This window comes from Rhamphochromis longiceps, linkage group LG17, assembly GCF_057381845.1.
Source record: "Rhamphochromis longiceps isolate RC_006_pf linkage group LG17, R_longiceps_female_GT1.1, whole genome shotgun sequence".
Taxonomy (NCBI): Eukaryota; Metazoa; Chordata; class Actinopteri; order Cichliformes; family Cichlidae; genus Rhamphochromis; species Rhamphochromis longiceps.
The window spans coordinates 7130878-7157553 of NC_140573.1; the positions used below are offsets into that span (position 1 = coordinate 7130878).

General features: G+C 40.5%; 1 protein-coding gene across 1 annotated transcript in view; it reads right to left on the reverse strand.

Annotated features, from left to right (window-relative positions):
- cachd1 (cache domain containing 1) overlaps positions 1-26313 on the reverse strand; it is a 109510-nt gene extending 83197 nt beyond the window's left edge. Inside the window, exon 1 of the mRNA XM_085386207.1 lies at positions 25748-26313. Within this exon, the coding sequence (XP_085242333.1) occupies positions 25748-25996 (249 nt within the window). The 5' untranslated portion in view covers positions 25997-26313. The remainder of the gene's footprint in view (positions 1-25747) is intronic.
- Positions 26314-26676: the final 363 nt, after the last annotated feature.

A 26676-nucleotide genomic window follows, 5' to 3' on the forward strand; every position in this document is an offset into this window, starting at 1 on the left:
AAGGAAAGCTTTCATTCCCAGGATGCACTTGGAACAGTCCTGATGTCCATTCTAAATTCTTCACATTTATTCAGCCCGGCAGCTCTCCAGGCCCAAGCACTGAAGGTTTATCTCAAGACCAAAGCTTCAGAAGTTAAGTTATCCTTATTAGCCCACTGTTCCTGTTCTACAAAAACTAAAACGAAACAAAACTATGACGAAGAGCAAAGGAGAGTGCAGAAACAAAGTTAATGTGGCTTTACCTGCAGAAATCCATAAATCTGGATTGCAGTAGAGATTAACTGTGATCTAGTTCTGTACTGATGAAAGTTCTTTGGAAATGGCCAAATTTTTAACTTTTAATTTATTTATTTATTTATTTATTTGGGGGGGGGGGGGGGGGGGGGGGGGAATTATTGTTGATATTTTGGTAAATTATATGTAGGATTTCTGAGAAACTGAGAAAAATGCCACTTTTTTGCATTAGTGAAAACTGAAACCAAAAAGTAAAACCAGAGGTATATAAAAAAACAAATTTGTCTAAAATAAAATAAAAAAATAAATAAAAACATTATGCACTCACAAAATAAGAAATAAGATCATTTTCTCATTTTCAGTGTTTATTTAGACTTGGAGTGTCTACATGACAATTTTAATGCTAAGCATCTGACATGTGAGTCACCCGCTTTTGCCCCGTTATTGATAACATTCAAAGAAAAACTGAAACTGACACTCAACTCATAAAAAAGGCAAAACTAAACATTTTCCATCTATAAAATCTAAGACGAAATGAGCAAATCCACAAAAATGAAAATAAAAACTACTTGGGAAACAAAAGTGTAATAAATCTGCTCTGATCTATTCCAAGAAAGGAAACAAAGGAGACATATTTTCAGCTTGAATCTTTACATATAATTCACCTGACATATGCTGGGGTGTGTGAGGGGAGCCGGTGCCTGTACTGATAAATTCTGACTGGACTTTCTCCAGTGTGTCCTCCAGTCTAATGCACTGGGAGGGTGAAGCCTGTCAGCTATAGGGTGCTGTGGTGCATTGAAAAAACAAACCCCCCTTTTTTTTAATCCAAACAGCATGAGGCCTGAGAGAAAGAGAGCGAGAGTCACCACCGTATAAACCCTAACACTACCCACCACCCCTGGGCCTCCCCAAGAAGCTCTCAGTCTCAGACTGGGAAGTTTGCGCTCTCTCCCTCTCTCCACCAGACAGGATATAATGCTTTCCACATGTGAGAGAAAACAAGGGAGGGAACGGAGGGCGGAGGAGTAGAGGAGGGGGAACAAGAAAAGCTAGGAAAAAGTGGGGCTGGGTCAGACTAGAGCAGTAAAGAGAGGAGAAAGATAGAAGGGAAAGAAATGCAGATTGAAATAAGCTTCGAAAGCTAGAGGACATTTAAATAAAACTAAGGTCGCAAAAAAAAAAAAAAGCTGTCAGATATTAACATTTGATCAACTTTGTTTCCTTTAACTTTGGCAGATAATAATGAAGTGGCAGTAATGAGTAACAGAAGACTGGCATGAGGACTTGTTTGTGGAACGAAATAGTTTTGCCCTCATTTAAAAACAATAGCTAAGCTGCATTTCAGTTTCATTATTTTATCCTCTCTTTCATCAACTTAATGTTGTGCTTCCCCACAAAATCTAGAGGTTGCTATTTCAACAGAACAAACTGGGAGAGTTAAATAAACAGAAAACAACTGCGGTGCAGCCATGTGGTGGACATTGTCTTTGCTATTTCACAAAATGCTTGTAAGTACAGTAGACAAAACATGGCACGGTAAAAGGTGGAAATGTGGCCTAGCACTAGTCCACACTCAAGAACACTGACATAACCTAGCTACATTCAATTCAATGTGACTCATTTTTATTTATACAGCGCCAAATCACAACAGCAGTCGCCTCAAGACTCTTTATCTTGTAAGGTGAGACCCTACAATAATAGAGAGAAAACCCCAACAATCATATGACCCCCTTTGAGCAAGCGCTTTGGCAACAGTGGGAAGGAAAAATTCCCTTTTAACAGGAAGAAACCTCCAGCAGATCCAGGCTCAGGGAGGGGCAGCCATCTGCCCCGACCGGTTGAGGGTGAGGGAAAGAAGGCAGGACAAAGACAATTATAATCTACATTATCTTAAAGGCAAGATCGGCTGTATCCATGTTTGTGGTATTCCAGGATCATTAATGTTGGTGGACACTGGCAGGTTTTTTTCCCCCCTACAAATTTTCCAACATTATGACAATATCACAATAACCAGTCACATATAACAATGTGATTGGTCACTTTCAGCTTTGAATATCTGGGACCAACATTAATTATGATTGCCCAGAAACAACACCAACACAGGGATATTGGAAACACCTATCTTAGGTCTGGCAAACAGTGTTAAAAAATTAGGACTCAGTTGTCAAGTGTATTGTGCACTAACCGCTGGCAGAAATGAGAAGGTCTCAGATACAAAAATAAATAATAATAATACTTTTTTTTTAAAAAAAAGAAAGAAACAGTTTAAGAAACTGATGCAACTACATCCTAGCACACATCACTCAAAGGTTGCAGTTTTGTCCCATTATCCGGCTTCTTCCTCGTAGCACAAACTGTGGGGTGTGCCTGTCAAAGTACATGTGGTATGAGGCTTTGGTCACAAGTCATTACCTTATGGTTTTCACCACACGAGGTCTTTGAAGTCAAGGCAATCGAGTCATTAAAACAAGGCCTCAGGCCACAGCAACCACACACTAACAGCTGACTAATTGGATATACTGAAACCTTGTGAAAAACTAATTCTTAATAAGGACGTTGCTAACTGTTAATAAAAGATTACATAGTTTTAAGGATGGTGCAAAATGTACAATCTTAGAGATTGTACATTTTGCACCCCCCACACAAACTATATTTTATTTTATATAAATATAATACGTGTCTGCAGTGGCATCGGGCCTGCAGCGGGTTATGGGAATAACATCTTGCTGCTAAAATGGAGCCAATGTGAAAATGTTCCAAAGGCTGATCAGAGCTGCATACCTGAGCACCCCCATTAAGCTGATAAAATCTATGGACTAAAAGAGGGCGAAGACAAAACCACACACACACTGTGGTCAAATTAGTTTGAACAAAGGAACACGTGATAATGAGAAAATACTGTTTTTAGAAGTGCTTTGATTTTTTTTCTTTATATCAAGACATTCAGAAATGACTTTTGTTTTTTGTTAAAACACCACTGCAGGGCTGCACAGTGCTTGTTTGTTTGTTTGAATGAACAGGCACCACGTTAAGAAGTATACTTCATGACAAAAACACTTGTCAGTTACTGTATTAATCAGGTTATTAAAGGGTTATCTGATCAATACCTTCAAATAATAGTAACGGTAGGGCTGCTCAATTAATCGAATTTTAATCACGATTACGATCTGGGCTTTCAACGATCATTAAAAATGACTGAGCCGATTATTAGCCCCTCCCTCATTTATCCGCGACACCTTAAAGGCCGGTCCGTGAAAATATTGTCGGGCATAAACCAGTCCGTGGCGCAAAAAAGGTTGGAGACCGCTGATTAAGAGGACCCGAGGGAAGCTCGGAAAGCTAAGCAGAAGTTATTTGGAGAGTGACTGCCGTTGGTTGAAAAGAGAGTTTAAAAAAAAAAAAAAACTTCAGTGGTGTTGCACACTATTTTATATTATTTTTTTAAAGTCATTGTTAACCCTTTAAAGTCGGTCAGAGCTGCATGCTCCGTTTTGCGTAACTATTGTTAAATCCCTGTAGAACCTGAACCGTGTAAGCTAGCGCAATAATTTGTTTTGCATATGAAACCGGAGGAGTTGTACTTACATCTTATGCCATCAGCTTGTCCTCGGTCACAGTTTCCTTCCACATAAAGCTTTGGAAAAATTGCAAAAATTGCATAAAAAGCGCTTGCAGGAACAAAAACATAATATTCCAGAAACACGCTTTGCCGTTCCTATCAGCTGTTCGTAACACTTCCCACAGTGAAATGATGCACATGCTGTTTTCTTTGCAAATTTGCATCATAGGATTGTTTTTTGTTTTTCCTGCAGTATATAAAAATTGCTGTATCTCCAAAATAAAACTATGAAGACACTCAAAATAAATTTCCTGTTGTTGTAAACTATTTTTTGCAACTTTATTGTATTTAAAGTTTTGAGGGATAAACCTCTTAAATTTCTCCAAGTAGAAATATATGTAAACAAAACAAAAGCGATTTTCAATTTTTTTTGTAGTTTATTGCACTTTTTTGCAATTAATGTACTTACTATGGACTTAATGCATACATATTATTAAAATATGGGCTATAACAGTTGTATTGATGTATAGCAACTTGAAATGCTCCCACAAATGGCACTACAGCATGTAAAAATATAATATAAGCTCTGGTGGACTTGGTTCTATGGTAGGTCTTAAAGGGTTAAATAAATATCGTCAAATAATCGTGATCTCAATTTCAGTGAAAATAATCGTGATTATCATTTTTGCCATAATCGAGCAGCCCTAAGTAACGGAGCTGAAAAGTGAGGGAAAGGGCGAGTCCTTTCCTGTTAAGCATCAGCCACACTTACATTGTACTACATGTCAAGTATTTTTTTTTTTTTTTTTTTTTTTAAGAAGTTCATCATAAGTCAAAAATAAGGTCTTGTAGATTATCCCTTTCAGAAACTACAGCTCCCAGCGAAATGACAAATGACCCACCTGGAGCCAAGAGGCGGCACAGAAACCAAGCAGCGTCTCCAAAACACTTCACCTGTGGACCGGGCTTCAACCACCTCAGCTTGCCAGTCTGGCACCACAAGTCCCAGTCACACCCTAGTGGTAACCCTGGCAGGGCGAAAACTTCATACTGACTCTTGAGCTGAACTTGGAGATCTCAAAAGAGTGTGTGAAAATGCTGAGATTGACAAAATGTAAGCCGCTGACCCGCATGGCTCAAAGGCCTCATCACGCAGCACTAATAAAATTTAAAACTTGGGTTTCCCACTAAGAACCATCCCCCCCATCCACCTCCCTTACAAAAAAGTGAAGGGACAATCAGATGGGGCGCCTGCGCTGTCTGCACAAACTATCTTGGATCATCTTCACATTCCTATGCTGTTCACTCATCTGCAGGCGCTTTCACTTGCAGTTTTTCAGGCATTGATGAATGCATTATTAAGGCACAAACGAGCCACAAACGTCGACTGAAATTGTCAACATCATTTGAACCAGTGCTAACTGACTCCCTAGTCACTGTACAATATAAAAAATAAAAAATAAAAAAAAAACATGAATAAACTATAGAGAGGAAATCAAATTATGCAACAGCCCTCACTTATGAGAGTGATACAGAGATTCATACGAATAAAGATACATTTCTAGATCATCATGCGTACCGTAGGCAGGTAAATGTGAGTGGGTAGGAGAGATGGTAAAGAGATAAAGAATAATAAGGGACGACTCCTTCTCCTGGGGTGGTCTCCTTCTCAGGTTTCTGAGCCTGATGTGAGATCATGTCTGGACACTGTTAGAGGGTCATGGGGCTTTGTTCTAAATCATGTACTCTAAAGGCAGTTACATGGACTGATTAACCAAAGCGAGGATCGCTCTAAAGGGAAGGTTAAACAACACGACACTGGATTTGACTTTGCAAAGCAAAACTAGCACAGCTCACTGCTGCTGACTAGGGCTGCCACGATTTGTCGACTAGTCACGATTACGTCGACTATCAAAATCGTCGACGACTGATTTAATAGTCGACGCGTCGTTTGAAGCTTTGTAAGATCACAAAAGACGCAGGAATAAGTGGCAGGATTTAAGAGTGTAATAACGGACTGAAACAGAAGATGGCAGCATTGCATGTACAAGGATGTCAGCTACCGTTAAACCCCGAAGAAGAAGAAGAAGAAGAAGAAGAAGCAGAAGCAGCTGTGTCCCAGAATTCATAGCGCGGCCCAGCGCAGTTTCCAACAATGGCGGCAGCTAGTTAGTTTTAATGTTACTCTTATTATTCTTTCTGGGTCACAAAATAAACGTTTAACATATTTTCAGGCGAGAATGTAGCTGTGTAAACCTCAAATATCTGCTCAGTTTATCAGGACACCACATATTTTCAAAAGCGCTCCGACGTTTTCGGAGACATCTGTTACCCACTAGCTCGTTAGCGAGCCGGGGGCTAGGCTCACTAGCGCCGTGAGAACACCGGACTCTCCGCAAATCGTTTTCAAACCCACCGCCGTCTTTCGCTACTCAGGTTAAATATATATGAGTCACTTAGATAACTTAAAATGTTATTGTTTGGCTTTTTTTTTTAGTATTTTATTTGTTCCTGAGTAAATCAGTTTGTCTGAGATTAAAGTTATAGTTTTTACACAGCTGAATAAACGTCAAGCAGACAGCTGATTATCAGAAGTGTGAGATGCTCCAGAATATATTCCAGTGTCCTGTTATATTTTAGATAGCAAGGAGTTTATTAATCTTCACCGAAACAATCTGCAAATTTCATTAAAATTCAATAAACTATCATCTTGTCTTTATTTTTAGTTAGCACAGACCTTAAACACTTAAAGCTGTAAGCTAATGATAGTTATATAAGAGCAGATGCTGCTGGTGCAATAAGCTGTAGTTTTACGTCCAATGGATGATGATCTGATTAGTCGACTAATCGCAAAAATAATCGGTGACTAGTCGACTATCAAAATAATCGTTTGTGGCAGCCCTACTGCTGACACTTGCTGGCATGACTGAAAGTACTGATTAACCCCAACCCGTTTGACAAAAAGCAAACAAGATGTCAAATGCACAACTTTTTGCAAAAGGTATTCATGAAATTGTAGATGCAAAGCTTGATATTGTGTTAATATGGATTTTCCTGGTAACAGCAGTGTTTTAAAGTGGATCTATGTCATACCTGATGTTAAAAGAGAATACACCAAATCGCAACGACAATTGCATCAGGGTGCTTTATATTCTATGGCAAAATTCCTACAATATTAGAAACCCGAGAAATCACACAAACCACTATGAGCAAGGGAGGAAAAAAGAAATCCCTTTAAACAGGACGAAACAGTAGCATAACTAAGGGAGGTTTCAGGGTCACCTGATCTAGCCCTAACTAGAAGTTTGTTTGTTTTTAAAAAAAGTAAACATAATGTTACAATATGACTGTACTGTAAATTTAAACATATCACGACTCACCCAATTTGCAATGCGGGCCCCAGCTGTGCATGCAGGGAGCTGAGCCTGAACAGTAAAAATGTGTCATTTCAAATATAGATCCAGAAAGCCGCCACTAGCTACCACTTTCCGCACATTTTGAACTACAAAATGTTTTCAATCTTTGCCTACATAAAGCTTCATAACATGTAAGAGGTCTCTGTTCTGTCAATGCATTGATCTTAAATTGAATGTCGTCTGTGTTAAGCAGACTTGGACAAAATAAATCACCACACACACCTTCCTAAAGATTCAGTGCATGTTAAACTAAATGTACAAAACACATTTTCCTGATAAAGCAACAGGTATCAACCATAACATACAAATGACAACGCGGCGAATGGATTTTTCATAAATGCACTGTTATTAAGACTGGAGGTCATTACAGCCTGAATAATGAGTGCTGCAGTGTAACACAACATTCGTCTTTATGGCATGAGATGATTAACTGGATGCAGGATTTGTGTTGGCTACTTTTGCGTGCCAAGGGAGGTAACCTGGGAGCTGTGGTGAGGAAGAAAAACAGCGAACCCATGCTTGGCCAAATTACAGAAATATATAAGGACATTTATGCACAGTCATATAGACGTACACATGAGGATGGAACAAATAACACAGCTTGAGACATCACACGTTGAGAAGTTTGTTCATTCTTGTTTGACACCTGAACGGTTTAAATTGGCAAACGCTCTGTGTCTGTACACGAGCGGATTATATAAAAAGGAGGACAGTTTTTGAGTTGTGACCCTCATTTGCGGCAGGAAACCTCACTGCCAAAGTACACACATAAAATGCACAAACACACAGATTTCCTCTTTTACCTGTTCAATTTGTAGGAAAACTATCTCACAGGATAGCGACCCTGCCTGACAGAAAACGGTGAAGATTAGTCTAGGCCAGGGGTTGGCAACCTGCGGCTCTTTAGTCGTTATAGTGCGGCTCCGTGTGGTTTGGGAAAATAAATTTGTCTGTTTTTTTAAGTAATTAGCTGAAGTGTATTTTATTTATGTTAATTCTTTTTTTTAACTTGTACTTCTAAATTGGAAGATTATTGTGATATTGAAACACAAACATAAAATGATATTCTATTATTTTTTGATCGTTCAAAATAAGCGTCGCACTTGCGGAAGCCGGTATACCCGCCAAAACGCCGTGCCTTTATCGAGACTTTCAACCCCAGGTAGGCCAATTATGGATCTTCGGATCCACATTATGTCGGCAGCTGTTCTCCACCGTGAACTATGTTAAAAACAAACACCGCTCACGCCTCACAGATGACAGCTTACAGTCCTGCATAAAGATGAAAGTGACTTCGTACAGCCCCGATTTCCAGACGCTGTGCGCAGAGGTTCAGGAGCAGAAGTCCCATTGTAAACATATCACGGCAGACCCGACGATGTTTGCATGAACAGGCTTTTCAGCATCTCTTTATTGACCACTTTTCACACACGGTTGCTGTACAGCCGGCTGTAGCTTTTCAGCTCACAGCCGCACAGACGTTAAAGCGGCGAGGCGTGATTGCGGGTGCCACTCAGGTGCGTCCGCCTCCACTGCAGCGCCTCTTCTTTAAGAGTTCAAAATGTGTTAATTACATAAATAAAATTTTATTTATGTCATGATAGAGAAATATAGAGAAAATTTAATTTTCTCTATAGCAGTTCATGAATTTCATAAGCAACACACCTTAGTTGTTCACACAAAGCATAAAGGTAAAAAAAACAATATATACAGTGTTATCTTCATTTTAGATGTCAAAAAGTATTTGCGGCTCCCAGTGTTTTCTTTTGCGTGGAAATTGCTTCCAAATGGCTCTTTGGGTGCTAAAGGTTGCTGACCCCTGGTCTAGGCAGAGGAGGAAGAGAGACATAGAGAAAGAAAAAAATGGAAAGGAAGAGAGGATTAAAGTAGGAAGAGGAAGAAATGAACAGTGATCAAGCAGATGACGACACAAAAGTGACCCATGATAAAAGCAGGGAGAGCTGGTGTTTGAGGTTGAGAGTCTGAAGAGATCAAAGGCCGAGAAGGAAAAAGACAGAGGCAGAAAAAGAAATGCAAACAAAGAGAGATTAGACATGTGCACCTGTTGGTTTTGGCACGCGTGGAGTGCAGTCGATAGGCCCAGAAACTCTTATGTAGACCTTTGGTTAGGGAAAGAAATACGACTTACAGCGAGCCCAGTGATTATCTTGGACCTAACATAGACCTTGGACTTAAGATGTGATCAAGTGGTTGGCACATTGGCTTCAAATCAAACCCAAACATGCTGCAAATACTTGTATGTCATATGTTTTCACATCCATTACTCATGAGTAATTAGCAATGTTACTCACCCTTGTTTCTTCAAGTTTGTCTGCTTTTAACCAAAGTTATGTTTGTAGAGTCACTGTGTCGAAATGATTCTACCTTCATAATCACGCCTTTGAGATGCAAGCTCCTTAACTGAACACTTGCACCAACCTTAGCTAAATCAAGGCAGGTGGAAGAAAGGCTTCAAATGCAACATGAGGAGCTGCTGACGGCAGAATTAAAACAGACAAGGGGAACAAATGAGAGCCAAACCGTTTTGTTTTTCTAAAACACAATAAAATATATTTATTAGTGAAAACAAATAGTAGTAGTCAGACTTTAACAATCCTCTCTCAAACATGTCTGACTCTTCTGATTAGAGTGTATGCAGCTCCCATTTATGTCACGTAGCTCAATCTAAAGGTAGCTTAGCTAGATGGCAGGCTAACTAATAAAATAAATAAAAGAAACTGATGACGGTCCATTCCACTTATTCATCTGTGGTGAATAAATGCATTATTTGGCATTTGAGCATACATTTATTTAACTAGCACAAGTGGAATTATGCTTACAAGCTAACTAGTGCTACATGGTTACGTTAAAATGTGCTGAGTAATATTAAAGTACATTCAGGTTTATGTTTAAGTTCTGAAAGAACTTTTTCCTTTATGAAATTTCCATTACAAACGCCGCCTCTATAAGTCTGTACACACTGGTGGGAATAACAGCCATAAATTACAGTAGAAAAAACACTATTATATGAGTCATTTCATCTACAATCATAATTATTTCACAATCTCTTATTTGCCTGAAAACCTGGATGGATGGATGGTTTGAAAGACTGCTTAAGGGCAGTAGGTCTCAAAAATGGTAGGTGGTGAAAATCTTTGAAATGAAAAATATGCATCTGTTTAACTAAACTGTTTTCTCGGTTGGAAATTTGGATTAGATTACCTACTGATATTTTTGTTTTTGTTGTACTTGTCATGTTGTTTCAATCCAACATGCAAGCTGAATAAAAATAGAACATTCTTAATTTTTTGTCTACAAAAATACTCAACATATTTTATTCAGAAATTGTCGGTACTAGTTTTTGCCAGGTCAGGTTTTTTTGTTTTTTTAGTGTGGGCTCAAATGTGGGACTTTACAGGGCCGATTATCTAGGTAATAAGATTTGAGATGCAGCTTCATGAGAAGAAAGGGCAGTGATATGTACTATTTATTTTTCTCCCTATAGCACTTCTTACCAGCAGCCAACTATGTGTTTTGTTTTGAATAGACACACATATGAGATTCTCTTTAGCTCAGAATTGAAACAACTAAATTCCCGGAGGATAGGCAGAATGAGTGAGCACAGATGTCGGAAAGGGCTAATACAAAAAAAAAAAAAAAAAAAAAAAAAAAAGGAAAACAAAGCAAGCCATCTCCCTTATTAGCCATAAATGAATGAATGAATGAATCATCTGGAACTGGCTGAATAAAGAGAAAATTTAGCCTCTGGCAGATTCTCCTGTCTTTTGTCAAGTCTGTGAAGCAAAGTGTTCTCACCCCAGCAAGTACAGGCCTATTTCCTGTATGGTAATTTAAAGAAACATGACTGCCAAGGTGTTTATTTGTATTTTTTAAATACCTGCAGATACAGATTACTCACATTAAATTGAGGAAAAGGAATTAAACCAATGCATCAATGTCAGTTTCAACATCATAGGACCTACAAGCCTGCAGCAACTTAAAGTACTATTAAGTAAGGGTCCAACCTAGTTCACCTGAAATTTGTGCAAATACAGAATTTGAGTTAAAAACCAATATGAACTCTCCTATATGCAAAGGATATAGATATATAGTAAATCCAAGGCGCGCGCGCGCGCACACACACACACACACACACACACACACACACACACACACACACACAGTTTCATCAACATGTCAACTGTTGGGGGGGTGTCAGGGTTTTTTTTGTTTTGGTTTTTTCCCTGAGCTGTCTAAACATCGAAAACCTCTCCTATTCAGATTCATGAGTCGATCGCTGGTGTGTGCAGAAGCTTGAGCATGAGTGCTTTCAAAAGGGAGAGAGAGGGAGAGAGTTCCCCAAGGACATTCACAAGTTTCTAGTATGTAAATGGAAAATGGCTTTGCTGCTGTAAAAGCCAGGAGGGGGAGAGACGTGCTTCTTTGATGATGTATGCAGGAGACATATGACGACTCCTCTCGAAGAAGATTCACCCATTTGGCATTCCTGCTGCGGCGGTCAACGTGCTCGGTTTGGCACCTCATTAAACACCGAAATAATATTCACATTCTAAGAATGGGTAGGTAGATTATATGAGTCCATGATTTTACACTTACTATAAAAGTCGGTCTCATTTTTTATTTTAAGTCAAAATTAGATCCACTGAGTAAGTTAATCATTTTATTTGTTCCTTCATTATCTCATACTTTACAATATACGGTCACATCACTAAAACTAACCCAGTGCAGAGAAGTGTAAATCAGCACGCCACTACAAATGTGGGCACAAACGCACGCAGACGCAGACTACACCACCAGTGAACACAGATACCTGTTCCCACAGAGCTCAGTATCAGCCTAACAGTGCTTTCACACATAGACCAGGTAACGCAGACAGACTAACGTTTCCGGGAAAGGTAAGAGGTGTTGGCTGCACTCCTGTGACTGAGCAGGATTAAAAACTCCTACTTGCTTCAGATCAAGGACAAAACACCATCAAAGACTTTCTTTATTTTGCATTTGTGTGTGTGGTTAGTGTTGCATTTGTGTGTGTGGTTAGTGTTACAATTATTCTTCAATTTTGCTAAACTCGAGCTTTGCAACGGACTATTTCCATCTTTTATATACAGCCTATGTTTTGACTCTAAAACAGGAAGTTCCATGTGGGAAAATGGCTAAAGGAACTCGCATTTGGCAGAGAGCCGTGAAAATGCAAGCCAAAGACAGACGCCTGTATGCAAATTAGTCATGACGCTCTCAATTCAGCTTCACTGAAATCATCAATGGGAGCACGCGGGCACATTTGCATAGACTTGCAAGCATTCGAAAGCAGCAAAACCTGTGAAAAATCTCACGTTTTTGATTGGGGTAGCACGGGCTATTTGTAAATCTGAAAGGGATGAACCTCAGACACATTCTGCCAGAGCAAATGAAACATGAGCTCTCAGCTTTGTCCAATTCCCAGGCTACACAGCCTGAGCACATTTTCTGAAAACATGCATTATTATATCACAATTGTTTAAAAAAAAAACTAAGTCCATAACAAGTGAAGAAAAGCTGCACATTGTCACCCTGTTCGCTTGCCAGCAAGATACCAGCAGAAAACCTGGCCAGCTGACGTACTGATGCCTGGGCTGGAGTATTTGAGAATAATTGGCATGACACCAGCCAACCAAGCCTAAAACAAACCTGGTCTACTGAAAAGTAAAGATCTGGGAAACAGAAGTGTGGAAGTCAAGAGAGGATGAGGAGGAGTGGATGAGACCGGATAAAATGAGACTGTAGTGTTCTTGTAGAAAGCGTTATAACTGGGCTTCTGCCAGAAAAAAACAAAAACTTTAAAAAGAAAGAAATAAAGGAGACAGACCAGCTTGCTTGGCTATTGACTCAACATTAAGACCTCTCAGCTAGAATGCCAGGACTGATTTCAAAAACACGCCGTCTGTCTGTTGGATGAGAGATGTTTTCTTTGTGAACCACAGATTTTCTAAATTCAGGAAGTAACGGGGGACACGATCTATACTGAAAAGCCGTAAAATCATTTAAAGGGATTCTCCACAGGTTACGTCACAGAAAGGATCATGACATTAAGGACTGGCTTGCGGGTTTTGGGTGAGTACATATAAGTGACGGTATAGTCAGAAGAGATTCAGGCTGTAAATTGTACAGAAAAACATGTCAGAAACCTAAAAACAGTCTATTCATACTACACCAATACACATCAACAGTAACAGGTTTGTTGAGCCTGACCACAAGTTGACACACTCAGAAAGCAGGACATGCCAACTGTTTGTTACAACCAAGTCAAACAGGAGGAGATCACATAGAGAACCTGGACAGACGCACTTAAGACAGTGTAAACAAGCATAGGATAACTGGTAAGTTTCTTAAACTCAACGCCTACAAGTGAAATGTGCTGCAAGAACATCTTAAGATGGTCCCCGTGCAACAAGAGCAATATGACTTTATGAGTCAGACCTCATGTGAGACATTATTGGTCATCAAATCCCGACTTGACTAAAAAAACCATTATATTGTACTGGCGCAATCTATGCGAAGTGTACACAGTACGCCTGGATTTTTCATTGTTTATCCAGGGAACAAATATCATTTTGCAGTCTTTATTTCAGAGAGCTGCACTGTTTGGCGATCTTGAGTAAAGCTGGCCATCTCCGTGTCAAACACTGAGGCCTGTTTGGCCTAATGCTCATGTTCCATTACTTTTGAGTCAGCCTAAACCAAATAAACCACTCGTTTAGTAGACACATATCTGAGCTCAGAGACACTGATAGCTAAACACAGTTGTGCATGTAGCTTTTTATGAGTCTCCATGTTTATAAGACTTGTGTATGTGTGTGTATAGGCAGACATAAAGATATGGATAGCACCAGAGCGCGACAGTAGGGATTCACACGCATTTGGAACAGTTAAAGTGGTGTTTCGGAGTCTACCAGCATTTCATCTCATGCTCAAAGCTGTGACACTCCTCCTTGCCTCCTAATTAGCGAGCTGTAGCACATTTTCCCCCTTTGCCATTTTCTGTGCAAGTAAAACAACAACGCATTTCTTTTCATCTTCCAACCAGCCTTGTCTTACAGAGACAGACGGAGGCAGAGAGTCCAGAGTTCAACTCATTAGTCCAGGTCACTTCCTGATTCATCTTCAAAGCCAGCAAGCCAGCAGCGTACAAAAGGCAAAGGACATGGTTTCACATGCCACCACCCACAGACACAATTACACCATGAATCAAGAGAAGATGGAGATGTTCGAGAAGATAGGCAAAGAAGAAAGTAGAAACAGTGAAAGCATTTTTAATCCACTGAAACCTGAAGGCATAAAGATCATACTTTTCTTTTTTTTCCTGAGGTATTCCAGCAATGCTGAAACCAGTGCCACAAAAACCCAAATGTCAAAGTATCTCTAGCATTTACAGCATTATAACCATGGACTTTACTGTCTTTTAGCTCATTATTTTTGCTTTAAAGACCAATTGTTTTCATGTTTAAAGGTCAGTCATTGAAACAAAAGGGTGTTGAGACCAAAACAGAGCCAGAGGCCCAACGTTGCTAACATTGCTCTGTGTTTGATGTATGGGGATGGATTGCAGACAGACTCCAATGACAAATATTTGTGTTCTATGATCGTACTACATATTACTAGATATGTACCACATTTTAGTTCACGTTGAGGCATTGTAGTGCAATGGCTTAAGTGGACAAAACTGTGTGGTTACTACCTGGACATCTTTAAATGGAGCTGGAGGCTTGTTGCCTCCAATTGCCCAAAAATGTAATCACTGCTGCTTTTCACAAAATAAAATCAAAGGTTTACTCGGCTACAGTACACCTTCTTCATATTGTGTTTTAGTCAAATTTAAGGTTGCTTACCTGTGAATTCACACATGCACACACTATACACGCTACCACAGCTTTACATCGGTGCACTGATGGGCCTTGGGCCTGTAAATTTACACAAGGTTTCCATGTTTTACTGTCTCGCAGTATGTGAATAAAGAAGTTAGACCACCTCCATGACCCTGCGACCCTAGAGTTTGGGAGGCGTCTTACAAATCCTCAGAAACTGAGAGAAGACTGCTGCCACTGTGCTTTTGTGTGTTTGTGAGTGTGTGTGAGACTCCACAATATGAAAGCCTGCCATTTCTTGGCTGCAACCGATTCACACGATCTTTTCTACTCTAGTTTTCATTCCAACCCCCAGCACCTACTTTAGCATTTTCTGTCTATGCTCTGAACTGCACGCTGCCTTAAAGAGGAAGCCCCAAAGCCTGCTGTTACTTATGCGCAGTCAGATCTCCACCCCCCCCTCCCAAAGAAAATGCACTTACCATATACAAAAAACCCCAACAAAAACAAAAAACTGCAACTAGGCATAAAAACATGGGTGAAAATTTGAGACACCCTCGGAATAAGCGCTCCTTAACAAAAGTAAAAGTTGGGCGATTATATATGCGACTCAGAGCACCGAGAAAGAGGCGTAAGCAGAGAAAGAGAAACGAGGGAAAAAAGGCATGCAAAACAGTCTGATCTGCTTCTCCACAGTTGGAGCTCCAACTCTCCTCATCAAGAATGTAAAGCCTCTTCTGCAGGAGTGTGCGCATGCATCCGTGAGAGTGTGTGTGTGTGTGTGTGTGTGCGCATTTTGAGGGGGATGGGGACCATGTTGTCTGGGGGGCAGGGGGAGTGGGAGCTGGTCCCCGTATTCTCTTTGCCCTCCCAAATGGGCATTTTGTTCACTGCCCCCCTTTGCCTTCACCACAACCCCCGCCCCTTTCCTTTCCCCTCTCTCTCTCTTATTCAGGCGGAGTTCATTTTGAGTCTCGCCCATTGTGGCCAATGAAGGGACTGACTTGCTAAAGGGTGGCCTGGGGTCCCCTGGCTCACACTGCCAGGTCATCTCCTGTTGGAGCTAACTAAGTAACACTGGCTGGAATCTAGAAAAAGAAAACACAAAGCTTGGATCACCAATAAAGATCCTCTCTCTCTTTCACACATGCACACACATTCATTGTGGCTTATGTGTGTGTGAGAGAATTAGTGTGTAGAAAAGAGAGGGCAGAGGGAGGGTGACGGCGAATGGGACATGAAGAGTGAGAGGGGTAACAGAGAAAGAGAGAATCATTAAGAAAAAGTGAGAATGAGCCGATTAAGCACAGCCTGTTAATTAGTTCTTATCACTAATAAGCAGAGGGCCGAGTTAGCTACTTTTGCTAAAAACCTGGAGCGCTGCGCAACGACAGGATTTAGCTCAACACACAGGAGATAACTGCGTGGATAATTTCAGTTGTCAGGAAAGTTGATGATGAAACTATACAAATATTATATACATTTGGACCAAAAGTTACTCCTGGATTATTGTGGTCTCAATATCTTATGTATATCTCAGTGTTTTGTCACACGTACTGTGGTTAAATCAGAATAAAAGGTTACACAATATTGTTACTATTTTCACTCAGTTTGGGAAAGCTCAGCTTTTTTAAGTGTTGCTTTAAAAAAAATATAAGCCCAGTCGATGCGTTTCCTACAGTAGATGTCAGTCTGCAATCCCTCCTAACAGAAAAAAGCGCTGACTGGCACAGAAGCCAAGCACTATAGACAGGATCAGCTCCAACAATTGAATCTTAGCCAACCAAAAGAAATACAGATTGAGTGCGTTCTCTGCTTAGAGATCCTTCTTTCTAACATGGGCCCAAAGGCGTTGCAAACTTGTGTACGCTAGAAAGCTTCGCTGACGAAAATAGTAGTTTTATCTTGCACAACACATGAGTTTCTGGTCTACCGCTGCCTCGACTGAGTGGTACATTTGTGTTATTGTGTGCCTCAGATGTTTAGTGGGTTAGCTAGGATCCAAACTTACATTTGAAAAACACAAAAGTATGTAGCTTTAGACCTACAAGGTAAAAATTGCGAGTGCGATGGATTTGAAAAGAATTCTTTGTTTGTTTGTAGTTTGCACAAATCAACAAAGTGTGTTAACTGTTGCCACGTGTCATTGTAGCACTAAGTTCACGTATACCCTAGGGTTGTCATGACACTAGAATTGCAAAATCCGTGCTAATACCCAGTAAAGCAGTCCATACCATCTGATACCACGGGATAGAGTTTGAACCCATCCTCCAACAACAGAAGGAACGGCAAAGAAGTTGTTTCTTGAAAAAGCCAAGTTGTTCATTTTTAACAAATTTTCCCAAATTATAAGATAGATTTAACAAAATACGCACTTAAGATCAAGTTTAAAGGTTTTATTCATTTCTATAATTTTTTTTGATAAATTCACTTTAGATCATGAAGGTCAAATGTAGGTCAAATGATAGAACTTATTAATAAACAGAGTACAACAAACAAGACCATACCTAACATCACTGTGAAAGATTGAACTGGTCACTCCCTGCACTTTAAAACAGACCTCACAGCAAAAGAAGAAACAGATTTTAAGAAATTATTGTAAACGTAGAAAAGTTAAAGTTCATCATCTTGTCCACATCTGCCGGCAGCCTCTCTCTCATCCACTGGTCACACTGCTCTGCCTCAGTCTGCAGCTCTTTAGGTGTGAAAACCCCATCTGATTTGGCTGCTCTGCTCCGGACAAGTTTTCAAAACTCAGGACCATCTTCTCGGTTCAGCAACGTTCCTTCGCTGCTCTGCACAGCCAGTAACATGTCCAGTTGTCCCCATGTCCATAATCTGCTCCGTCACAGCTCAATATTCCACCTGTTATTCATGTTTTATCCATCTACACTGAGCTCAGCTGCTATATTAATGGTAACAGATGGCTATTGTGTCCAATGTGACTATTGGGCAATTGCTAATAGATAAATAGTGAAACTAGTTGACATTCATATTTCAGGGCTATACTTCTTTATTTAAGAACATTTAGTTCATTGTTCTGTGAATAATGCCAGATGCTAGCTCTACCTGCAAGTGGCCCACTTAGCTTTATATCAGGTTAAACCGATAAGGACAGTATGTTTACAGCTTCCTAATCTAACTGCTTAACTTCAAAGCACTGCGACAGCAGCCAAGGAAACATTCCATCGAGATTCTTAACAGGAGCTTGGCATTTTAGGAGCAGGTCAGGAGGAAAAAGGAAAAAAAAAAAAAAAAAAAAAAAAAAAAAAAAAGAGTGTGCAACCAAAACAGTTACAAAAATGTACAGGCTTAAGAGGCTGTGGGGGGAAAAAACAAAACAAAACAAAAAAAACACAGCAAAACCAATTTCAGTCAAAGCCAAACTGAGAGGCCCTCCTTTAACTAAGAAATGTGGAAAATGGATCAAAAAGCGGTGAGTTAAATGATCTGGCCACGACAGTACAGACAGATTTAAACCACAACAGCTGGTGCAGAAGGAGAAGAACATCAGTTTCATGCTTTGTCCTGACCGCTGTCCAACGGGAGCCAAGAGGCAGTGCAGCAGGCTGTACTTAAACTGGCTGAAAATGTAAAGGGATCTGACCGAAATGATGGAAAGCTGTATCATGTAAACGCTCTGGAAAAAAATATATTTCTTTCCATAAAGCTCTTCCAACAGCCTTGCAGTCCAAAACGACTCAAACACAAAACAATCTACAATTTGTATTTACAAGTCAAATTTTACAACCTGACATGGATAACTTAGAAAATGTCACTTAAAACATGTGGAAAATTTCTCTTTTATCTGCTGAAGGAAGAAAGTTTTCTATGCTCAACTTTTTGATACGCCAAGTACTCTGGTAGCCCATCATTGTCTGGTATGCAACTTACGCAAGTGTGATGTGGAAATGTGATGTACTAAAGCCTCTAGTGCATACACACTGAGAACAGACAGAAGATAAACTTTTGAAACCAAGAAATGTGCAAATCAGACTGTGGACACCTTTTTTTCTTTTGAGAAAAAAAAAAAAGTGTGAATGGGAGTTTGTATGAATCTCAAGTTTCATCAGTGATCTTTCAGCCTGGTGCTGTTATGAAGACATTTTCTTAAAACTACCACACAGTCAAATTAGCACTGATCCAAAACCACAGGCTTTCATATTTGAGCACCATGCATATCTGCACAAATGTAACAACAGTCCACCCAACAATAGCTAGACAATAGGCATTAATTTAAAAGTCTGAACTAATAAAGTAAAGTCAACATTCCCACCTCTGGAGCCACGTCAAAAAATAAAAATAAAAGAAGATGGCCTCCTTGGTCATAATCATATTAAACAGTAGACTCTAATAAGACCAATAGATGCCCTACCCAAGCTAAGAAACAATAAGAAAAAAAAAAAGAGAGACAAAATTATTAAAAATGACCTCCTTAAATCCAGACAGTTTCTATCTGACAGTAATACCCAACTCCTAGTTTGATCCAAGAATTCTAGGGACCTCGCAGCGTTTGGTGTGTGCTCGGTTTAGAAGCCAGACACACTGTTCTCAAAGGCAGTTTGGTTATAAAGGGTGCCTGAACCCCTCAGTGGCTGGAATTAGGCCCAAACACACAAGCAGCCATTGATTTAATAAAAACTCTTTACTCTATTCTCTCCTGCATTGTAACAGAAGTAACAATCGACAGAGCTGGGCTGCTTCCCAGGATTTTGGACAGCCCAAGAATTTTGAAGACCAATGTGAAAGTCATCCCAAGTTTAAAACACTACAGACGTTGCTGTGGGACCTTGCAGCTGTTGGCAGAGAGCCCTGTTTTTTTCCAGCAAAATGAACAAAGGAAAACAAATTCTCAGTTTCGACTGAACAGTGCAACTTTCAAATTATAGAAGAAAAAAAAAACTCTTGCCAATAAATGTAGACAGCGTATAGCCTCGAATGTGCACGATGCTCATTTGCAATTCAGCAAGGATAAAAACAATAAAGAACAAAAAAAGAAAACATTAAAGCTGCACACACTGCAAAACATTGCAGCTTGAAGTTATGAAGTATTCATGCATCTTCAGCAACTTGGGAGCAAGAATCTAACAACTATGTTTTAAAAGCAGGTAGTTTTAAAGCAACAGAAACTTTTCTGTGCAATAAAAGCTTGGGGGAAAAAAAGACACTGTTAAAATGGAAAAAGAACAGACAGTCCAGCACAGCCTCAGGGGGCTCATATACCAATGAGATGCATCACAATTTATGGTCAGAATGAAAAAAGAAGAAAAACTTCTGGCCTTGCTATTCAATTCAAGGTCGACTAATTCACAGCACTCCTGGTTCTATTAACCAAACACATAAAAAGAGATCGGAGGGAAAGGCAAACAGTGCATACCATTAATGGGATGAGGTTAGAATCCAATCAAGGTTAAACAAAGTAACCACATGTCACATTAACAGAGATCGTTAAAAACCAGACAGGAAGACTTTTAACCCATTCCCCCATAAATTCTATGGTTGAGCCGCAAACACCCAAGAATTTTACTTTGCTTTTAACATTTGATCTTGTGCTTGTTATTTCAATGTGGATACTTTCTTTCTGTAAAGTGTGGGAAAGCTTAAAGTTGTGGTCTTTAGATAATAAGGATATAGAACAATCTGAAGATTAGGCTGCGACAGTCCATCAATTCTTCTGAGCACTTTTCCAGTTCCACGGCCACAGGGGGACTGCAACTTATCCCAGTTGTCATGGGGCAAAAGGCAAAGCCCATCACTAGGCTAACACAAAATGACAACCATTCAAATTTACTCTGCTTCCACTACTAGGGTAGCAACAAGGCAAGACTCAATCCAAATTAGTATTCACTGTCTAGGAACCAAGAATGTACGTACCAACTCACGAGCCAGTCTACATACAAGGTTAGAGCTGAGCCAACGAAAGATTTTCCTAGTAAAATTAATTCGTTTATACATTGGTTCACCTCTGCTGGCACAAAATAAAATATTAATTACAGAATATCGGTTTAAATATGTGAACTGCATTTTAATTAAGTGAGACAACTGGGTTAGTTCACATTTGCTGTGACGACTTTACGATCTAACCCTGCTCGGACTCACTCATTTAAATGCCAGATAGAAAGAACAACAAGAATGCTCAAGAGTTCATCAGAATAAAATTTTACTGCAACATCATGCAGAGCTTCTGTTTGAATACTTGCATAATAAACATAGTAAAGATGGAGGAATGAATGAGACTGTTTCCATCAGTGAAACAGTCTCATATTTTGTCATTTGCAGAAGTACACTTACTGAAAGAGAAAACTTGGTCGCATTACATAACCTCTGTGCCCCGAAGAAAGGGAACTAAAAACAGCCCCATTATAGCTGGAACAAGGCAAGAGCAGAGACGTGCTGAAAAGACACTGAAAAGCTCATATTCCCATTAGATGAGGACTATTGAAAATAAAAAGTTCTATAAGACACCTCTTCTTTCATATAATCTGGGTTATAATCAGCTGAAAATGCTCTCAGACTACCAGGTTCCAATCTGAGCAGACAGGCTGCACAGTGGCTCACAAATAAATCGTAATCATGTTGTTAATTGAATGATCTGCTTCAACATGCACACTTAGAGAAGGCTCAAAGTCAAAAGAGAGAGAGTGTGGATGGGGAATAGTAACAGTCCCAGATGAAGCGGTGGGCCTGTGAGGCTCATAGTAACCTTGACTGAGCACAGAGCCATGCAGGCAACGCAGTAAGAGGCAAGAAGGCTTTGAAGCTGTACTGCAGAGAGCCTAGCAGGAATTCTGATGTCCTGCTGTATATCCTCAAACCTTCCTCCTCCCCCACCCTGTCTCTGCAACTGATTCAATATAAAGTGAGGGAACGGGAACACAGGCCAATAAAAGAGAAAGAAGAGAAATGGGAGCAAGAAGATTAGAATAAAGGTAGATGGAGACCGAGAGAGACAGAGGAGTGCATGTTAAATCAAATCAAGCCAAGTCTAGGTTAAAGAAACCAACAAAGTGTCAATCTCAGCTCTGTTACCATTGGACTGATCCCAAACCAGAAAATAGCAGAGTGAAGACATTGTCAGAGCTACCCCAACACAAACCTTCACTACGCTATCAATATTCAATTAGGGGGCCAGGGATAAATGGACGAGCCAGCCTCAGGGGTTCAGCCTCAAACCATACTGTTGTATGAGGATTGAGGCCCTTGAAACTAACACAGTGAAACTTTCTTTATAAATAAGCAGCCAATAGTGCATACATGCTTCTCAACGTTAAAAGCAATCAGGCTATGTACGTTTAACATCTCTCTTTACTGCATGTTTACAAGTGATCAAGCCTGTTGCTCCACTTACTGGTCAGTTTCTTCCCCTCTGCTGTTGGACACATGAACAATAACCGTATGACTGTTCCCACCACTAACACATGACCCTACGCTGTGTTCACTGCATCACCCCATGTTTGGCACTGATCACCACCTGCACTCATGTATATATCATGTATATATCTATCTACTTAGCACTTTTAATTCTTATTCTTATATTTTTTTATGACAGTATGTTTGCACTGAAGCACCGCAGCAATTTCCTAATGTTGTAAACCTGCTCAACATTTGGCAATAAACCCCTTTCTGATTCTGATTCTGAAAAGTAGCTGCAGTCGTGTGTTTTGTAAGAAAAGAGATTGAATTTCCTATCGAGATCCAAAACTAAACTTGCCATCTTCAGCCTTCTGCTTAAGCCTGCAGGAAATCGAACATGAAAAGCTCTATGGGTATCTAAGACCTTCTCCTTTCACAATAAGCAGTCGTAATGTAGAAATCTTCATCATAAATTATTCAGGAAGATATGAAACGTCTCAAAAGGGAAAACTGTCATCAAGTTTCTGATTGATACGTCGCAAACCTGCAAAGTCTGACCCTACCTACAGTAGGGTTTCACCACTAAATCAAATACATATATATTTATATTTATATTAAGAGCAGACCTGTCAGCGTAAAAGCATCAGCTGTAAGCCCTCAAGTCCCCTGATGACTAAGTCAATGACAGAGTGAACAAGGCTAACCCAGTGACTCAGAAACACCGATGAGAGGCGAGCCTCAAATTACACATCTGCCAGAGAATGAGGGGTGGGGTGCAGAGGGGTACAATTACATTTTAAATGGGCATGCTGGGATGCTCACTTGATGGCAAAATCCTCAGATCTCATCTGAAAAGGCAGCGCGTGAACTCGGCACATAGCTCAGTGGACAAAGAAACCTGAAGAACTCCTTTAAGAGATAATGAGGGCCAGCTGTGACTCAAGAAATTAAAGACTTTTAATGAAAATCAGTGATTCTGTTTGGATACAAACATATGTGGAAAAGATTGTTTTTCTTTTAAAGAGAGAAAGGGACAAAAAAAAATTAGCTGAACTGGCACATCTCTGAATTTCAATCAGGCACGATATGAGCACCACAGCCGATGTCCTTTCGTGGCCTGAAACAGACCCTTGCAGTTGTGTTTTCACTGGAAAACCACTCTGGCAAATCTGTGAAATGTGCCACTTCAATTGAAGTAAGTAAAAAAACAAAAAAAAGCTTCACGCCAAGTCAGATTTTCAGAGCTCTGCAATATCTTCATAGCTCAAAACCGTTTTCCCCTGACACGGGGGAAGGATGCCGACTGCTGAACACTTCATTTTGTACGCTGCTGTATGAATGCGAAATTAGTCACGAGAATCTAAGTGAGGCCGACAATAAGCTGAGATCATTTCGTATTAATTACATCTTTGTCACTGATGGAGGCGTTTTACTCTCGTTTGAGGGGAAAACAGCTATTAATTCAAAGTATTCACACCAACAGGAGCTGAAAACAAGAATTGCACAGGGAGAGGGAAAAAAGTCAGAGAAAGGGAGAGCGATAATGATGGAAAGAACCAGAAACGGGGCGGCGAGAGCACAAACTGGAGCTCAGGGAGGGGATGAGCGGTGACAACAGCAGATCCGGTGGGATCAGAGGAAGCCCTCAAAGCCGACTCCCAAAGCTGGGATGAAGGCGGCTCAGTGTGGAAGCAGAGAAGATGAAACACCATTTGGGGCCGAGGCCCCCCCGCTGCTGCGCCTCTGTGTTCGGGGCCTGCGAGCTCCTCTGCCTCTGAAGTGCTAAACACCTCCTTCACACCCCTGGCACTGCACCCTCCTGCCATTTGGTGATTTAATGCAGCACTGCACGGATGGATGATTATCATATAGTGCATTTACTCGTCTACTGGGGCTGTAACAATGCAGTCATTCTCACTGATGACTCTGGCTTCTTTTTAGAGTCGAAGCATTTTTTGTTTGGTCACTACAATACTAAGAATGAGTCCCCAAAAATGCTCACTTCAGTATCACACAAGATGAACACAAATCTGCTTGCAAGATGGAGTGATTGAGTTTGGAATTTTTGAATGAAATGACTTCCACTCTCCAAAGAAAGATCTGTCTCTCATGTCCACCGACTCGCTGTTGAATGGGTTCATTTCGGCTGGTATCTCATGAGATCAAAACTCCAAAACATCTGCATCTTTATTTTGACTGTGACGCTTGCTTGGCGGACAACAAACACTGATCACGACCAAACTAATCCCTTATCTTGAAAGCAGTCGGCGGGGTGTCTTTAGAAGGCAATGAAGCACACAGCTAGAAGCACAAAATTGTGACAATTGCAGATTTCCTCCTTTTGGACCTGAATATTTTTGGTGTTTTGGGGCTTTTAAATAGACAGAAGGACTAAGAAGATGTGACCACAGAAATTTCAATTTTGTGGAGTTTTATTAATTAAATTATTAGACAAATCTACAAAAACAAATTCTAAAATTGCTAAAAACATTGCTCATGAAGAAAACATGTATCAGTGGCAGCTTTAGGTGCAATCATTTGTGCTAGAACTGATGCTGAGAGAGTGTGTTTCTATCCACGTGAAATCCAGGCTGTTTGCGTTTAATCATAAACCATCACCAGCTCTTTCTGGGGGAAATATGATTTTCTGGATGAGCCCATATGCTGCAGCAGATTGACTTGCGGGAGATTATTTATCAACCAGGTAAAAGATAAACTCGAGTATGTGCACAATGACATGTGCTCAGGAGCACACAGCGGGACAGAGGGCACTCATTTTTAAGAAATTATGACGTGCATTATGAAGGACACTTTGTCCCGCTTTTTGTTGGCATTTTCAGGTAGCGCGCACAAAAAACAAACACACACACAGAGAGTGTAGTAATAACTGAAGGTATTGGAATTTAAATAAATTTCATTATTACTGGGACTACTTAAGAGCTTAAAAAAAGAATAAAAGGGTAAAACGCCAGCCTTTCAGAACCTCAAACCTCCGGCGTGTTCATGTCCCAGATAAACGCGTCCCAACTTCAAAGAGCCTGTTGTTACACTGCAACATAGAAGCTTATTGTTTCGCAACACTTTTAACATCTCTGTCGACAAACTATCTTTTCTGCGGTTATGAGAGTATTGTTGTTATTATTTTAGTTTTGCGCTGTGCAGGCCTGTTTTAGAGCTCCTGTTTGCGCCAGAAAAAAACCCATTAAAACCCGCTCCAACTCGCTCGACGTGACACGAGCGGAGGTTATCTGCTTTGCACCCAAACACATTCAGCGGTTCTTCAAACAACTTGGTGTCTTTTATTTGTTTTATTTAATTACCTGCATAGTGAAGACTCCCAGCTCCTGAGAGGACAGCTTTTTCATTTGTTCGGCCAAGACTTGCGCTTCTTCCAGGATGGAAAACTCCGTCTCGGCTCCGCAATATCCACTAGAAAGAGCCAAGCAGATTAACACGAAGCTCCGCGAAAAAGCCATGAAGCCTCCGCGCGAACCAATGTGTTTATCCCGAAAAGCAGCGCGCGCGTTCAGTCTCAAAAACAGAGGTTTCTCCGCTGACCGCCTCGCCATGATGGTTGAGGGGGTTTACAAACTGGAGAAGCACGGAGTCAGAACGGGTGGTTTTGAGGGGGGGAACTTCAAGGGAAACTACTTTTACAACTTTGCAGCGTAGAGTACGTGTGCCCTTTCTCTCCGGTACAAGTCTCCAGAATTCCCAGCGACACAAATCATTGCACCTCCTTGAAATCCCTCCAGAGAAGAAAGCAAATCCATGCGGGGCAGGAAATATGTTTATTCTTTCTTTTCTTCCCCCTTACGTTGTCGGTGTTCCCTCTTCGATCAGTGGCTCCAACTCCTGGAAGTCTGGCAAAGTGTGTGTGAGCCGGAGAGTCACCACAAAGGGGGTGAAAGTAGTAGGCGTGGAAACACCGAGGAGTCCTGCCGGCGCCTGGATCTGACGATCAATGGATCAGGCTTTCGCGATGCCTTCAGTAGCTCCGTGAAAAAGATCACCGCCGATATGAAATAACCCTGTTTTATAGATAAATACGATGGGAAGAGTTTTTATTTCTCAGTCCCAATTCTTCAACGTGTGACAAAACAGGTTTATATTCATATATGAGTGGTGCATATAAATTACTGCTCAAAAACAGAGAAATCTCTTTAATTCGAGGTTCATCGAAAGCACCATCACGCCTTCAAAGATTTCTTACCAGTCACCAAAAAGGGAAGCGCCTCTGGGGAGTTTC